General features: G+C 45.5%; 2 protein-coding genes across 6 annotated transcripts in view; one reads left to right on the plus strand and one right to left on the minus strand.

Annotated features, from left to right (window-relative positions):
- PODXL (podocalyxin like) overlaps positions 1-3,897 on the plus strand; it is a 45,075-nt gene extending 41,178 nt beyond the window's left edge. For 2 of the 4 annotated variants that reach the window (XM_042052427.1, XM_042052410.1), the window contains one exon: positions 309-3,897. In XM_042052427.1, the coding sequence (XP_041908361.1) occupies positions 309-503 (195 nt within the window). In that variant the 3' untranslated portion in view covers positions 504-3,897. The remainder of the gene's footprint in view (positions 1-308) is intronic. The other 2 variants (XM_042052417.1, XM_042052437.1) reach the window with 1 other exon arrangement.
- A 2,261-nt stretch (positions 3,898-6,158) lies between these two features.
- Positions 6,159-18,222, minus strand: part of MKLN1 (muskelin 1) — a 101,091-nt gene continuing 89,027 nt past the window's right edge. For both annotated transcript variants that reach the window (XM_042052384.1, XM_042052394.1), the window contains 2 exons: positions 15,687-15,741; positions 6,159-13,783 (listed from right to left, as the gene is read on the minus strand). In XM_042052384.1, the coding sequence (XP_041908318.1) occupies positions 13,662-13,783; positions 15,687-15,741 (177 nt within the window). In that variant the 3' untranslated portion in view covers positions 6,159-13,661. The remainder of the gene's footprint in view (positions 13,784-15,686; positions 15,742-18,222) is intronic.

Below are 18,222 nucleotides of genomic sequence, written 5' to 3' on the forward strand. Positions count from 1 at the left end.
AATGCTCAGCCTCTTCCCAACATCCTGGGTGGAACAAACTGAAGCTGGCAGCTGCTCCTGGAGGTTTTCCACATGTCTCTGGCTGCTCTTTCTTCCTTCCCATCATCAGCAGAGTCTTCCTCTTGCCAGCTCCATGCTATCCCCTCGCTGACCCCACCTCAACCTCACCACAAATGTCTCTCTATGTAGTTACATCAATCTATACGGGGCAGCTGTCACAGCTGGCTGGGAGGTGACAGCCCTGAGGTGATGCTCACAGCGAGGCCAAGGTGTTGTTCAGTGGGGTTCATGGTTTTCTTTCCTCATAGCAGCGCCTGACCGAGGAGATGCAGACCATGGAGAATGGCTACCACGACAACCCCACGCTGGAGGTGATGGAGACCTCCTCTGAAATGCAGGAGAAGAAGGTGAACCTCAACGGTGAGCTGGGGGACAGCTGGATCGTTCCTCTGGACACCCTCATGAAGGAGGACCTGGAGGAAGAAGAGGACACGCATTTATAAGATGCAGAAGTCCATCAAGTGAAAAACGACCACTCCCCCCCAAAAAAACCCCAATAAACCCTACACACATGCACACACAGCTCCAAAATAAGGCAAGATTCCCCCCAAAAGGCAGAAAAATCCCTTAATGAACTAATCATGGCCCCTTGTGCCACCACATGGGGTGCAGGATGGAAGAGGAAAGGACATGAGAAGGCACCTCTGGGGCACATCAACACAAGCCACTTTGGTGGCCACATCTGGCCAAGCATCCTCCATCCCCCATCCACCTCCCACACCAGACCTGATCATGGGCAAACAGGGTGGCTTTGCTCCTGAAGAGCTGCTGGTGTCTCCTCCAAGCATGTCTCCTCCCATCCCACATCCAACCACGCCAGCTGCAACCTCCAGCTACGGAGCGACTCAAAAATCAAGAGAAATGAAGTAAATAGGACGGGAGATGGAGCACGTCTGACAGCAAAGCAGCACCTGGCAATTACAGCTAGAAAAATCCTCTGGCCCACGCTGTTTAGTCATCACCCTGCCCTCCCTGACACCCAGGTATTGAGTGGAAAAAGCTGGAACAGCCTGTTCCTTTTTAATCCGGTTTCCATCCTCTCCTCAGAGCTAAAACGCACAAGAGCTCCTCGCTGTGCCATAGGCAAATGGATGCATCGGGACCCAGCGGGATGGGAGGGATGCAGCAGTGCCAAGTGATGCTCAGCCCTGCTGCCAGGGGCTGTGGAACAGATCCTGCACCCACTTGGAGACTGAGAGAGGTGCAGCAGCTTCTTGTTTTGAAAGGATGAGATGGAGGGAGAGGAGAAGGAGGAATTCCTTGAGTTCATCCCTCTTAGGAAGGGTGTGGAGAGCAAGAGTGATGCCTGGTCTCTAGTCCAGGTATGATGTTGGCAGTTTTGTGGTGCAGGAGTCCAGCTCTGGTGCTGCATTTCCCTATAGAATGCCTTCCAGGAATTACACAGCAGCATCTCACAGCCCTCATCCATCCTCCACGAGACTGTGGGACACACACACCACGATGGTTTGTGATTTTTGAGGGCACATTTTCCTGCCTGAGCAGCAGAAGAGGTAAAAGAGCAGCAGAACAGGAGCCAGGGAGCTTGGTGGCATTCAGGGTTTTCCACCAGTACAGCCCTTGGTGTTTCCTCCCCTTGAGGTTTAAAAGCTCAGTCCACGCCCTTGCGTTCTTCTTCACAAGCCACTAAGACAACAGAGACCTGCAAAGCAACTTCCAGCTCAGCAGCAAAGCTGGGACTGAGCTTTGTCCTGCAGCCCTTGGTCTGGCACCCAGGTCTCCCTTTGCTGAAGTCTTTAGAGGGGAGAAGAAAGACACGGCTGGACTGAGGCCATTTCTGGATTTTGACTGCCCACCACAGCTCCTAAATGGCTCTGAAAGGTTGGGGAGCGTTTCATGCCTTTGCTCTGGTGAAGCAGCTCAGCCCTGGCAGAGGCAGGGACCAGTGGGAACCATCCTCCAGCACATGAGGACCAGAAGGTCACTTGGCTGAGTCCTTCTCCTGACCTGAGGATGGTGCTTGTCCCAAATCCCTCTGCAAACCAGAGGAGCTGCAGATAAGAGCGATGCCCAAACACAGCCCTTCTCCCCTGCTTGCCATAAACCAAGGCACAACGGGGAGATTTCCTTTGGGCTCTGCCACCAAGTCAGCCCGACTGGGATCTGCTCCCATGGCTGCCCTGAATGAGGGGAAAAGCAGAGCCAAGCAATGGGAAGCTTGGAGAAACCCTGGTGGAGTTGGGAGTACTCAGGAAGGAGAGGATCGGGGTGGTTTGTTCAGCCCCATGACAGGCACTGGCAGAAGATACATGTGGCTCTTCCCCCTTCTGTCCTGCACCGAAGGGCAGAGTCTGAAGTGTTCAAACCTTTATATTTTTGTATGTAAATATTCCTGCTATTCATTAGCAATGTATTCTGCACACTTCACTTACCTGTGCACTGCACTATGGGGAAGTAATTTTGGAGGGGAGGGGAAATAACAAAATAAAATTAAAAAAAAATTTTAAATTATTAAAAATAAAAAAAAAATTAAAAGAAGAAAGAAAAAGCTAAAGGCCAGCCTGGTAGGGGATTAAATTTTGACATGAAGCAGGAAAACACAGCTCTTGCCCAGCTAACTCTATGCCACAACTTTACCCCTGTTCTAGCAGCATCAAGTTCAGCTCTTTAACACGGCCATGAGGCTCAGAGAAGCGGCCTCGGCATCCACAATTGCTCTGGTGAGGATTTTGGCCTCCCAGCTGCCCTGAAAGGTGAGCAGCAGGTCCCTGACCTCACACTTCTGTCCTTCCCAGAAATAAACACAGTGAAAACAGGGCGGCAGTGATGCTGTGGCCATGGGGGCTGGAGTTGCCACAAGGACACCCCTGGCAGGGCATCTCCAGGTGGTCAGGCTTTAGCTTGTGCCTAAAGATTCCCCCTTCCCAGCAAAGAGATGCCAAAGTGCTTTAATGAGTCAGGTCCAAAGACTTTCCAAGAGAACCCTACAGAGGCTTGAGATCAAGTAACCTTAAATCTTTCCGAGCAGAGACCAGTGAAGATATTACCTGCTCAGCAAGTGCTTACAGTGATTTATATTTGAATAGGAATTGTACATTTATTTATTTTTCCAGACACCATATTTTTAAACCACTAATATTTTATAGTAGATTTTCCTTCCCCTATTTAAAAGAACTATTTCCACAGGAAAAGAAAACAGTACTTTTTTTTTTTTAATGTTGAGAACATTCTTTTTCGGGGAAAAAAAAAATCAGGTAGGAAATGCAGCAATGAGCATCTTTGGCCTTAACCCTTCCCTTCGTAGACTGTAGCCATAACTGTCACACCAAAAATAATAAATAAAAAAATAAATATTTACCAAGGCATTTCCTTCCTCCCTGCCCCTCCTCCCTTCCCTGCGCTCCTCCTCTCTCCCCCAAAACAGCTTTAACATCCCACACGTTGTACAAAGAGATTCTTGCTCTTACCTTTTGGTGAGAGCTTTGCAAGCAGCTCAGATGTCCTTGCAAGAGACTTTTCTATTTTCAGATTCATGAGGAAACGTGTAAATACTTTAGGAGCATTTTATCTCCCGCTCCCAGTGCCGTGACCCAGCTGATGAGGTTGATACTGTGACTGCTGCCTACAGAAGACACACAGAAGTCTGTGAGGGACTGGAGAAGGAAAACCTGATTGCCCAGGTGGTTACCTGTTGAGCCTTGCACATATAGTAGAGCTCTTACATACTGTGTGTAGCAGCATCTCTCACGGGGACAGGAGTCTGATTTACACTGGAATTTACTGAGGAACTGGATTGTAAGAGATTATTCTTGCATTTTCCTACAAATATATTTTGAGAGCATCATGTATTTCTGTCAATAAACATTCTTATGTAAAAGACTCGTACCTTTGGATGAGTGAGGGGAGGGGTGGGCAGGGCAGAGCTGGTGCTCCAGGGCCACAGCTTCCTGCTCTGGAGATGCTCCATGGGAAAACACTGACCAGCTGGAACAAAACCAACCCAGACCTTCAAGGTAGCCAGCCATGGAAGAGCCTGTATTTTTCCTGTGCAGAAGCAGTATTATAGTGGTGGAAAACCTATTAAATTTAAAAACCAGAGGACTTGGAGGGGTGGGCAGCTGGGGCAATATGAGGGCACCCCCAACACAGCCAGAGCACTTGCTTAAGCTCTTGGTAACTTCAGGCTGACAGAGGGAAAGGCAGCTCACCCTTATTCCTGCATTTCACCCTTACTTCTGCATTTCATCCTAACTCACTCCTGGCCTGCAGCCCCTCCTCACACTCAGGGCAGGCTGTGGAGGAGGCAATCAAACCTCACACCCATAAAGCAGGAGAGGCATCACCCAAGGGCAGCAGAGGGGCAGCAGCAGCGTGGGCAGTTCAGCAGCTCGGCTGGCCTTCAAGTGCCCAAAATAAAACATTTTGTCCCACGTTAAGTTTCTGCTTATGTAAAGAAAAAAAAAAAAGAATTTGGTTGAAGTCAGATATTAAAAATCAGCGTTTTGCAGCAGCCTATGTTCTAACTCCGTGTTCCTCCCCAGTAAAAGTTCCTGTGAATGTTGGGAACATGCTGGATTTATGGGATACTGACTGAGCTCATCAGTGACATCAGGAACAGGGCCAGACATAATGCACCACTGGTTTCACAATTTCTCCAACACTACAAGACCTTCACAGGCATTTTTCCACTCTCCGAAGCGATGTGAGAACAAAAGGATCTTAAATCAACACCCTTGCTAGCATATACATTTTTATTAAGAAAAAAATGAACAAAATACATTCTCTCCTTATGTACATTACATACAACATAACTACATTTGTAGATATTCCTCGTATCACTCATTCATTTATGTACAGCATGGGGCTCACACACCAACCCAGAAATCATCAAAGATGATTTATGCCAAGGAAGAAAATTAACATTCCAGGCTGAACAAAGATCACCCATAAAGAAAAGGGTGGGATGGGGAATCACCAGAGTCCAGGGAAGATGCCTGTAACCACCATGGGCTCAGCACAGGAGCAGTCAGTATTTGACTTGCCTATTAAAACACATGAGCAGTTCACAGCTTTCATCACCCCGTGGATGCTCCTTTCCAGCCCAGGGCTGTCCACACCTCTCAGCTCAGCTCTCCTGTGCTCAGGTGTCCCAGACAACAACTGCAGGACAGACACCAAGGGGAATCCAGACGGACACCAGAGTCTGCAGGATTGCTGTGGAGGTGCAAACCCTTCAAGCTGGGTGCCAAAACAGAACAGAGAGGCCAAATTGTGGACAGGGGGTGGACACTCACACTTCCAGCATTAGGGAGGGAGAACCAGCTTTCGGGGGCCACACTGGGGTGTAGAGGACAAGATAATGAACACTGAAGGTCCAGACAAACCATCACACACTACAGTGATACCATCAGAGCAGAGGCAACAGCTCAACAAACAGCTCAAAACCCCACCCCAACCAGGTGATGGTGTCCAGCCAGCTCACCGTGTTTGACCCCAAGCTACCCGGGTCCTGTCTATGCCACCAAATCCCCTAAGAGGGGCAACTGCAGCAGTTTCAAAGGGCAAACATTTAACAAGGCTCAATACTCCCAAAATGAGACATGCTGCATCGCAGCATCTGAATGCACAACATGTACAATACCACCAGCCCACAAGGATGGGAATGTCACCTCCAATTAACTGGGAATGAGCCCACAGACTCTCAATTTCTGTCCCTCAGCAAAGCGGTCTGCGTGGTTCGGGGCCTCCAATTCTCAAAACTCTCATGAACACATTTGTTTGTATAATTAAGCTCTTTTCTCTGGCTGACGGTCTCCCCAGCACCCCCTCATTTCCTTCTGTGGAGGAGGGAGTGCTGGAAGACACAGCAGGAAATACAGCTTTAGCAAAGTAACAGCTACTAATAACGAGGGGTTTGTTTTCCTTTCCACTACCCCACACAGCAGCTTCTCAAGTGAGGAGTGTTTTGTACATCAAAACATCAATGGGAGGGATAGGAATGAGGAGGGAGAGATGAAGGCAATATTCACCCTCCACTGCTAGTTTGCATTCCTGATGACCACAGCAGACAGGAGGGGAAAACAAGTCAACAGCACAATAGTTCTCCTCCATTTTCCCCTTTTAAGAGCTGGGTTTTTGTCAAAACCTCAAAAAAAAAAAAAAAAAAAAAATCACGTTTTAGCCTCCAAGTGGCTTTTTAAATGAACAGACCCTGTTCACACACCGCAGCACTTCTCTGTTTAGTGAAACACTGAGTAATTGATTGAATCCCTTGGTTACTAAGTCAGGATATTTAAAGTATATTTTCCTGTCACTGGGGAGAAAAACCTATCCATTGCTATTTGGGATGTGGAGATGACTGCAACCACTGGAGCCACTGTTGTGGTTTAGCCTCCCCACCACCATATTAATTAAAAAGCACCTAATCTCCTTTAATCCAACTGGCAGCTTTCATCAGAAAGCTCAGAACACTTTTAGGTTTTAACAATCCTTTAAGGCACCCAGACCTGATCCAAAAGCCAGTGGTGCTGCACCACCTCCAGTCTGTCTGAGCAGGGTTAAGCCCAACTTGGCTTCCTTGCAATTGCTGTGGAGAGAATAAAATTGTATTATCCTCTCTTTGGGGTAGACAGGGGCCAAAGCTCGAGATGAAGCTCCAGGACTAGAAGACCCCAATATTACATCACTTCTCTCTGAAAAAGAGCCAAACAATCCAGCTCACATTGTAAAACCAGCTCTAAACAGCAACGCTACTGGTTAGGAGAGTTCCTCAAAGCTCTTCCACAAGGACAGACCACATCTTATGGATCTACTCAGTCAGGCATCCCTGTATTAACCCCAAGACTATTTATCTTCTCATTCCCTCTGCCCTGCTATGTTGCAGAAATAAACCAAACACCCCAATACTAGTGAAAGTTTTGGGATAACAAGAGCAGGTGCAGGAACCTGGGACAACTTGAGGGCTGGTACCATCACCTTTTTCTTCTTGAGGTCACACAAAATAAACCCTGAGATGGGAAAGAAGGAGTATCACAGGACTGAATGTGGGGCCATGGAAGGGCACAAGGAAATAAGTCTATGCTGCAGTGGGAAATCATCTCCCACACTTCCCTGTCCTTACCCGGGATGAGAAACAGCCCTGGAAAGAACAATGTTAATCACAAGGATCCTTCCTGACTGTTTCAGAGGCAGCAGGAAGGAGGTTTGCAAAGGAAGCAAACAGAGCATGATGTGGAGAAACTGATGCCTCAATAACACTACACAGCTCTAACCTTCAATTCCTCTGTAGGTACCCATTAAACTCAGGGAAGTCTGAAGCATTTTAATAGGAGTGAACAGCCACACAGGAAAAGAGAAGTCAGAATAAATGAAGGAATAACCAAGAGGTCGTGCTTTGACCATCATACCTGCTCGTGATAAGACTCTCCTTTCAAATTAGTAGCAAACCCAAAAATCTAACCTGATAGAGCCAGTTTTGAGCTGTTCACTCACATCTCTGTTTCCAGGAATGAACTGTGATGCCACACTGGAGCTGAACAGTCGAGTGAGTTCTGACAGCACTCACACTCCCCAGGTCATCAGTGAAAGCTGTGCTGACTTACAGCAAACAGCTGGAAGCCAAGGCAACGTGGAACTGTGTCTGCACCAAGTATAAATTGAGATTTCAGGGTACCAAGGTGATGCACTGACAGCAGCTCCACTGGAAGCAGAGCACTGAATCTGGGTCACAGCAATATCTGGAGTTCAGCCCCATCAAACCGAGTCCATGAAAGCAAAGCAGAAAGCAGCAATGTGTTATCCTCAGGACCTGTGCTTGGGCAAGGGGCTGCCCTGCAGAGCTCCACACCTCAGCCATACAGCTGGAGTTACACACAGCCCACACAGCCACCGCATCCTCCTCGGAGCTGTGCGGATATAACCGAAGCACACGTGGCTAATCCCAAACTCCAGCCAGCACTGTGACCTCTGCAGGAATGCCAAAGGGATACCTGCTGGCATCCTCATGAGGCTCTCCTCTGGGACTCTCCAGAAGCAATAAGCAGGTCATTAACTGGCTTCCACTGCAAAACCGCGTTTGGATCCATTGCCTACGGACAAAAGCATCTGGAGTCAATTTATCCAAGTGCTGAGCCATGGACTCTTATCCTGGTTCCAGTACAGTAAACCTACTTTTTCCACTCCAACTTTTCATTATAATAGAAGCTTTCAGTAAAAGAGGGATTTTGCCTATAAGCCATTACCACAACTTGAATAATCTCCAGTATAACCTTTTCCATGACAGGATATCATCAGGTCTCCCACTCCCACAGGCATTTAGATACACTAACAAGCTTCTGACAGCACATTTACATTTCAACAGTATTTACAGCTTATATACTACTAGCAATCTATATCAAGTCATATAGTTGTTCTTAAACTCTCCTCTCACAAAATAAGACCCATCTCCAAATTAACACATGTACTTATTAAAACAGGCCAAGCTCAGAGTTTCTATAATCTTCCCCCTAAATCAAAACACCAATAATTTTAATTTTCAACTGAGTCCACCTCTGTTTCTGTAGTACGAACAGCTATAAAACAACACAAGCACTTCCAGAGACATACATGAACTGCTTTTACCGTCAGGACTTCACTTGACAATAGCCAAACATTCCTTAACTCTGAGCCAACTAATAAGCTAAAATTCAAAGCATACACGGGGACTCAAGATTTCACAAGACATTTTTCCACTTTTAAAAACAAAGGGACTGAATGGAAACGTATCTACTCATTTTTGCCATTTTCCCCAGAAGTGGCACAGCATTACATCAGCAGAATTACTGCCTGTACAGAGATGGAGGTTGTACAGAAGTTACTCAAACCTAAAGTTCACTCGGTAAGTTCTACAAAAGTACTTATTTCTTGATTCTGAAATGCAGGAGGCAGCAAGAGAGCTGACAGTGTTTGTGTTACAGGTACCTACCACCCTCCTGCATTTGAAACAAGCAGCATTAGTGCTCATCTTTCCCACAGTAAGAGCAGCAAACAAGTTTGAAGTGTTCCTCAGGACACTGCTCTGAATCCATCACTCCCCAGAGCAGGTTGGCACAGCAGGGCCAGGTCAGCACACGACTTTGGGACAGAGAAAACTCCCTTCGAAAAATTTGCACACATCAGGAAAATGGTTCAGCAAACAGCTGTTCCACAAAGCCTTATGAAAAACTCTCTTCCAGAGTCATTACTCGGCTTTGGAAGGAGTTTCTTCTGGAAGAAGGAATAGCTCATGGAGCGCTGGACACTCGTGGCTGCCAATTAAAGAAACACACAGATGAGCTGTAGCAATCCCTGGCAACGAGCCCCACACCTCCGCCATCCTCCTGCAAATAGGTGGGTCCAGTTAATTTGCTTACTGACTTCTTAATCTTTAAACTCTCATCATTAAATCATTAAATTTTCAGGCTGGGTTATTATAATCAATGACCAAAAAGTTTCAGCAATTTCATTTAACAGTCATCCAGGACAATTCACAAAGGGAAGTTTTTCTATGCTCTTTAGGAAAATTTCTGCTTTCCCTCTAGTTGCCACTGCACAAGGCAATGCCTTAGAAAAGCTTTTCCAATCGGGTGTCCCCATACTGATTTTCCAAAATAAGAGTAAGATTTTGCTAACTGAAGTTCTGGTAGGAAGCTCCAGCCTGATCCCTGAGCCAGCGTGTACCTGTGCACACCCAGAGCCATCCCAGGCAAACAAAAACCTAATTCCAGAGGTTCACTTATGCAACTGGGTACGACTACCTTAACTACCCATGCAAGATGCCACCCAGGGAAAGGGCAAACAAACTTTTCCAAGACAAAGTTCTCCCTCCTCATTATGCTCAGCAAAAGGAAGAGATTATAATAATAAACACATCACAAGTATCTTTAAAACAGCCAGAGGATAAAACCTGCAACTATTTTCCAGGAACATTTTGCATCACCCTTCAGGCCTTCCCAGGACCAATACTAACTAATGGGATCCTCAAAATAAAAAGGCAAAAAAGTGGCTAAGGTGGCTACAATCTCATTTAACATGTAACAAAGTCCTTCTGCCACATGACAACATTTAAGGTCACACCCCAAGAGCAAAACATGCTTGGAGAGGTAATTTTGGGAGGACTCTTCAACAACTTCTGCCTTGTGACTACTGTGAGGGGTTGTGTAAGACAAACGTTAACAAACTCACTTAATTCTACCTAATCCAAGTGACCAAAAAAATTAATTCTGAAGGGCTTTATTTCTCTAAGAAAATGTGTCACTTGACAGGAACAATATAAAGAATAATTTCTTGTTATCCAAGGAGATGATCCACTGAAGGATATTGTAAGGGTCAGTCGGTGACAAACCGAACACAGGAATTTCAAAGGGTATTTTTAAAAAAGCTAAACCAAGAGTGAAGTCTGAATGTCTGTATCAAGTTTATCCCATCCTGACTTCCTCCAGTTTTAAAAGACACACCAGAACCTTGTAACTTTGGCTTTAAAGACCCCAATCATGATGAATGAGTTCCTCTCTGATAAGGAACGATGCTTTCCTTTGCAATACCTTATTTACAGGTTAACACAGAATTTACAGATAAAACTACTCACTGTAGTGCAAAGATTATGTGGCGTGAAGTTCCTACACAAAGTCGCTTTATAATCTAAAGGCAAATAGAGTATGTTTGTCTTGTCTAAGCTAAAGAGCAGCCTCAGACACAGCCTGCAAGCAACGATGGTGAAGTTTGAAGACTTCTCACGCACAGCTTGGATATTTATAACCTCGCATGCACTGGGCTGTGAAACGTTTTCAGGTGGCTGTTTTCAGATCCCGTGGGTTTCTTTACTGTCTGTATTTCGGGCTTTCTGTAATGAGCACGTCTAATGCTTTCCTGGAATATCACCAGTGTCTTTAAAGATCAGCATGCAATGAAAATCAGACTGCCTGTGTCACTGCCTGACAACAACTGGCTGATTTTGAAAGGGAATTTATACTTCACTGCTCAGAATTTTTTATTAGATTTTAAAGACTGTAACGTAGCATACACCAATGCAAAGAAATCATTTGACTCCTAGCCTTAAGGACAAAAAGAAGGAAAGACCCTTGGCAAAGCCACAAGAAGCCTTCCCTTTGGATTAACCTCTTTGGCCACATGGTGCCTCTGCTGCTCAACAAATAACTGCAGAGCTGAGCAAAGTTTCTGCTGGTTAATCACCAGCTGTAATCCATGAACTGTGCTGGTGCGAGCGGCATCGATTTGCTCGGGACAAAGGCAGGTCAATATTTGATCATCCTGAAGTGCTCTCGTTAGCTGGGACTGTCAGTCCTGCAGAAGCAACGTTCCCCTCGCTCAGACAAATCATTGATTTGCACGATGCTACAGAACACAGAGCTGGGGCTGCCGGGCCCCGCACACACCCCTGGCACAGAGGACAATGAGTTTGGATCGAATTCCTGTCACACAAATCAGACCTGACACGGTGCACTGCTCACCAGCAATGCCATTCACAGCTCTGGGCGTTCCTGAACTTCCCCTGCCTGCTCGCCAGGGCTCCTCCACCAAGATGTATCTTTTGGGTTCTTTTAGCCATCCAAGGTGGACACACAACAGTTTACAAAGAGCTTGGTTAATTAGCAACTGTCAAAAAGAGCATTTAATCATCTGACTGAAGCTGAGGATACACAAGCAATGGCATCAAGTGATAAAGGAGCACAGCAGCACTAAATTTAAGTACTAGAGGGTTGCAGAATTTTGGCTGGTTGCATTAAAAGCTCTCGGTTTGATCTCAAGGGAAGCAACACCTCAGCCATAATATTCCCCCAGTATGTACATTTGTACTGTATAAACTCTACGTTAGTTAACAAAGCCTCAGCACAGGTAGCACACCACAAAGCCAAGCAGTGATGTAAAACTTTCCATGCCAATAGGAAGAAAAAACCTGCCATGTTCCAAAGAAACAATTTCATCAGATTTCATTTCCCATACTGAGTGGATTCTTCCCCAGACATCTGACTTGCCATCCACTGAAGTGCACAGTGTCTGAACAGTCTCAAGTGACAGGTTAAAAACACTTCATTTGTACAGTCCTCCCTGAAGACAAGCCTGGCCTCTGACAACACTATTCCTTTCTAAGTGATTAAATACTAGTATGAGATTTTGAAATTTATTTCTAATGCACCAGGACTACAAAAGTCACACAAAGAACATGATAAAGAGGCAATACAATCAAAGCAAGCAGACACTTGATCTCTGAAAAAGACACTCAACTAACTCTTTATTTCAAGAGTCCAAATCATCTTTGCACACACAGGACTTCCACCAAGTTCAACAGGAGCCACAGCGGGTGCAGCAATGATACCCGACTGGCATGAATACTGCTGGACAGAAGGGTTTGCAGTTTCATATAAATATTTACATCTGCCAGTGTGTACTGAATGCTCATGGACACCGAATGCAGAGTTTCTAATGCTGGGTATGCGTGTCCTTCATTCCACCTCACAGTGCAGCACCAAGCCCTTACGATGTTTATAAAGAACACTTTCAGCAAAAGGGAGAATATATTTTCTATACATATGCATCAGCTCATTTTCAGAGATTTATGCTAAGAAGGCCTCCCTCACATTCAGATCTACGTCTAAAATGCATTGACAAGGGAGCTGCATTACACAGGAAGGAGACAAGCTGTTGGGAGCAACGCCCTGTACACGTACACATGGACAAATGCACAGAGAAGTACATGGAAACAAAGACAGTCTGCTTCAGAAATCCTACACCCAACCCAGGGTCAGGTTGCAGAGGTTGGGGGTGTGTGTGGTGGAAGACCCAGTTCTGCCAGGCTCGCCGAGGACCCGCAGGGTTTCTCAGTGGAAGAGCACAGCAGCAAAGAGATCAACTCCTGAAAAGGGGCCCATGCGGACGGCGACCGCACTCCCATTTTCCAGCGGTATCTCTGAGGTTCCCTCTTGCCTGCTAGGTTTAAGTGGAAGGCTCCAGAGAACAGGAGACAGGGATGTAGGTAGTCAGTTTAGATGGAGTCTCAGATGCAGTTAGACACGACTGTCAGCACGACTCTGGGACGAGGAGACAGACGGTTCAGAACACGCGCTCGCCTTCCCGCGACACACCGTGAGCACAAGACTCAGGACGTAAATTACATCACCTCAACACGTGCCAGTGTCCTGCCACCAAGTCATTCAGCTGCTGAGGATGGAGTTGTGGGATAAAAGCAATACATCATGACTAGCTACAAATGAGGAAAGAAAAACCTCTTCCCCCCTCCTCCTCAGGAAACGCAAAATAAAACCCATCATCTTTAATCCCAGACAACTCACAAATCTTAAATTTTCCCCCATAGGCAAAAAGATCTGGGTTTTATTTCTTTTTCTTTTCCCCCCACCTTTACATTTGCTAACTCAAAATCCAAAGTCAGAAAAAATATATATATTTAGTCAGAAGTACGTCAGTTACATTTTATTAACCTACTCCAAGGGAAAAGCTCCAGGGATTCACCAGACAAGTATAAAACCCCTTTCAAACACCTAGGGGTTACTATATTAACTTCATCCCAGCAGTCAATCAATGCAGTAAAAAAATTAAAATACTGAAAATGGATGCTTTTCCCCTCTTCCATGTGTCCAGTGATTGCTCCATTACAGCGTGATGAGGTCCACCAGGTTGCCTTTAGGAGGGGTCATGTTGTCTGGGAAGAAGTTGACTAACGTGTCAAACAGCTGAGTTCTCTGGGCATATGTGTGGTCAACGTCTGAAAATCCTGGGGGAGGAAGGAAAGGGAAAGTCAGTCCTCACAATCCCAAACATTCAGTTTAGTTGGGAATTGTCCATTTAGGAGAAATGTTAACAGTTTCCTCCCTCTGCCTCCACTAACAAGGCTGCCAGCTCTCCGTCCCACTACTGTGAGCACATATACAGAGATTATGTCACCCCAAGCCAGCACTGCCATCAAAATGCCATAGAAAGTAATAAACAAATGCCTGTCAAGCTCACTGACAGCCCTGAAGAAACAGGGGAAGCAGGAGTTCTCAGGGGACTGCTCTGATGTCCCAAAAACAAAATTCGTGCAGCTATTTTTATTTGGTGCCTCATTTCTTCTGTCCTCAGGCTTTTTTCATTATCTTCACTGCCATAACCAGAACTGCTCCTTGGACTGCTTGGAGTTTTCCTTGAGACAAGCTCTGCTGACAGCAGGAGTCCCAACTCAAGAGTTGGTATTTACTCACTCGACTTGCACCTGGTTGCATATTGGCACACAGGAGCTTTGCAAACTGGTTTCTGAAATGCTGCCCCCCAATACTGCAAGGTTTGGTTTGCACTGTTTATCTAAATCCTACACTGAAGCCTCCAGCAAGAACAACAGGGCAGGCACACAATGATTTCCTCCACTTTGGATTACTCCCATTGCTGCTATCTCAAAGGAATGCTTTTTAATTCAGTGAACTCACTCTTCAGTTAATTAGTCAACCAAGTTAATCAAATCAAGGAGGGCTGGGGTTTTTGTTTGATTTTCAAAGCACCCCTTGACGTACATATCCCTCCTATCTGTAAACCCAAAATCTGGATAAAATGTTGTACCAAGTGAAGAACTAACTCATCTTTAAAAATGCTTAAAACTAGGGAAAAGATTTGAGGGTGGTGAAGCACTGGCACAGGCTGCCCAGAGAAGCTGTAGATGTCCCATGTCTGGAAGTGGTCAAGGTTAGATTGGATGGGGCTTGGGGCAACCTCGGATAGTGGAAGGTGTCCCTCCCCATGGCAGAGGGGGTTGGAATGAGATGATGTCTAAAGGTCCCTTCCAGCCCAAACCGTTCTATGAGTCTACGAAAAATCCAACTTTTTTGAAACTTGGGGTTTCTTTCTTTTAAAAAACTTGATCTTATAGGGTCAACTTGATGTCTTCCAAACCACAGGAACTCAGCAGAGCTTCCTCATCCAGCTAGGCAGAAGTGCAGTGGGCTTTCTCTTTCCCTCAATTTCTCAGACTGGGAATTACGCCTCCATAAAAGCTGAAGTCATCCATTCTCTTAGCAAGAGCTCAGTGACTTGAGGACACCCCAGCATTACAAGGATGTAATTTCTGCCTGTAGCTTTCCTGTAGCTCACCCAGGACAACTCTCTGAGATCTCTTAAACAGTTAACTGGACAGAGCAGCGAAACAAATCATGGCTTTGGCTCAGCCCTCCTGTTTCCAGCCCTTCACGCCACTGTTTTCTTCGCTCTTGACACTCTGCCCAAAGAACTCATTCTGCAGAGAACAGAGCGAACCAAACTACTCCAGGAATTGCAGTTATCACAGCAAACAGAGCCGTAGCCATGCTGTGAGATTCCAAAGTAACATGACAGGAGGTGCTTTATTCTGACCAAAGCTTCTGTTTACTTGGGTAAGAGCGAAGGATCAGATGTAATAAGAGACACAAAATGATCCCAGGAGGCACTGGTTTAAAACCACTGATGTTGACAGATGTTTTAAATATGGGCTTGAGGTATTGGATGCTGGTCATTATAAATAACCTCTCAAATGTCTGGGTAGTGGCACTTTGCATATTGAAAAGAGCCTGCAATGTTGATAGGAACTATAACATTTGATATAAAAACCAGGAGAAACTAAGAGTAATTATCAAAGGGAACATCATGTAATTCCTCTGACACACAATACTCACCAAGAGTTGTGAAATCCGAGCCAGACTTAAATAATGCTGAGGCAAGAAGCTGAAACTGCAGAAGAAGAGGTAAAGGGAAAAAGAAAGACAAAAGTGTTATTAACCACACAGGCAAAAACCCCAAAGGATTCATTGAAGTCCGAGTAGCTTTAGAGTTGCTGTGTTTTCTCTACACAATCCTCAGAACTCCTGTGCCATACACATGAATAACAGCAGCAGGCACTTTCACATGAGCACTACAATTTGTCACCTTGGCACAAGCCAGATGGTTTTTCCTAGAATTAGAGCAGTGTTGATGCAATGAAAGGTATTTGACTGAGAGCTCTAAAATCTCATTTTTTTACATATAATTTTTTGCCTCTTTAGCAGAAGGTAGAGTCTCTTCCACACAATAACAATCCCAGGGATTAACATGGTACAGGCTCAGCAGCTGGGGATTAGATGGCACAAAAACAGGGTAACTGCTGGAGTGAGCATGAACTTCTTGAACACAGAGAAAACTCTGCCCAGAGAAGCTGTGGATGACCCAACCCTGGCAATGTTCAAGGCCAGGTTGGATGGGGCCCTGAGTAACTTGATCTAGTAGGTGGCACCCCTGCCCATGGCAGGGAGTTTGGAACTCAAGGATCCTTAAGATCACTTCCAACCCAAACCATTCTATGATTCTAATGACAACAATCTTTCTGAACTGCCAGAGATCTCATATCATGAATTTAAGGCAATACTTTCTTAACTAAAAATAAAAATTCTTTGTTTGGGAACATCAGGACCATGAACAAAAATGTTTTAATTAACACATTCAGGGTTTTATTCTCCCTTCATGTCTCACTGATAGATGGTGACCAAAGTGTCTTCCTCTGCCCCGACTGCTGCTTTCAGTTACCCAAGGAACAGCAAAGCTTAGTGCTTTGTCATGTGTAAAGAAAGAGTTGATTCCTTAAAGCCTTGGAATCTTGTGTCTCCTGCCTGTGTATCTTTTCAGCACACAGCTCGAAGGAAAGGAAGGGAGGAAAAAAACAGAAGAGAAGCAAATATGTTCAGGGAATGAGTGGGAAGAACAGCCAGGCATTACATACCCATCAGTTTAATTTCAATTTCAAGAAAAAAATGGGAACACAGACAATTTGTAGGCATGGAGGAGTGGAGAAGGTGATGAGTAGCAGCCAACGTGAATTTGGCAACAACAAGTTGTAGCACATCAATCTTGATTTCTCCTATGAGGCAGAAGGCCCTAGGGATGGGACTTGGCAATAGACCTTGTCCATTCTGACTTTCATAGGAATTCTAACACTTTTATATGATATTTAAAGCACATTGTCAAGGCATCACTTAGATTAAGCCAAGAGGGAAAGGCAAACAGGTGAAATAACTTGACTGTGGGTGGCCATCAATGGTTTGACATCAAAATGGAGCCTTGAATCAGGAGTGATTCATCTGTGCCCCAAGGTCAGCACCACTCTGGGTTTTCAGTGATAACCTGCTTGGCAGAACAGGGCAGGATCACCAGACCTTACACCACACTCAGACTGACTGCCAGCATGGAACAGACAGCCTTCCAACTGTTTTTCCACTTAATCCACATTATAATGATGGATTGAGGTGCATTTCACCAGGGCCAAGAGCAAACCAACATAAAGAGGAAAAATCAGCAATACAAAACAGGTGCAGAGGCTCTGTGAAAAACGCACTTAGGAGCTGCAATAGATCAGTACCACTTTATTATAAAACTGACAAATGCATGAAAAGGAGCAGAATCTTTAAATAAAATACTCTTGCTGTTATCAAGGTTTTAAAATCTCCTCTACAATAAAGTGCCCATTTTGGGATGCCCTGTATCAATTAGCAACATATGAGGAAAGCACTAGGAAAAAAATTAAGTGGTCTGAAAACCAAGTTCTATGAAGAAAGCTCAAAGGAGTCAGGGCTGCAGAGCCTCCACAGAACAACAGTCAAGTGCAAAACTGCCAGAAGTCACAGATGCAGAAGGCTGCTACAAAAAGTAGATCCACAACTAAGTGCAAGAAATACTTTAGTAAGATCAGTTTCAATGTGACATCAAGGGAAAAAACAGGCTAAAATAAGGACTGTAGTGTGCCAGGTAGGTTTGAATCCTTTGGGGAGGGTACGGTGGGAAGGTTTAAGAACAGGTTAGAAAGATATGGGATTGACAACTTGCAGAAGTGGGGGGAAGGGTGCAAAGTGCCCTCCTTAGTGTAAGGCCTAAGGTTACATGAAATCACTGCAGTGCCACACATGGATTCCGCCGTGAGCCTCATTTGTGACAGCAGCTTGGCTTCCCAGCAGCACCATACTTAAACAGCTGCCCAGCATAAATAGCTCCAAAAGTTCCAATAAAACCCGTGGCTAAATCTGTGCAGCTTCTGAGAGCAAATGCCATGCCCTGGCCATCCTTCCCTCCCACACAATTACCTCACGGGCCCGCTGCCAGCTGCCTGGTGGCACACAAAGCTGGGATGAAGCGGATGCCACGTGCTTCCAGGGGTTCCCGGGCTGTCGCAGCAAAGCCCTGCTGGGA

This window comes from Corvus kubaryi, unplaced genomic scaffold, assembly GCF_017639235.1.
Source record: "Corvus kubaryi isolate FWS band 111438036 unplaced genomic scaffold, C.kubaryi_AGA036_p1.0 135, whole genome shotgun sequence".
NCBI classification, from domain to species: Eukaryota; Metazoa; Chordata; class Aves; order Passeriformes; family Corvidae; genus Corvus; species Corvus kubaryi.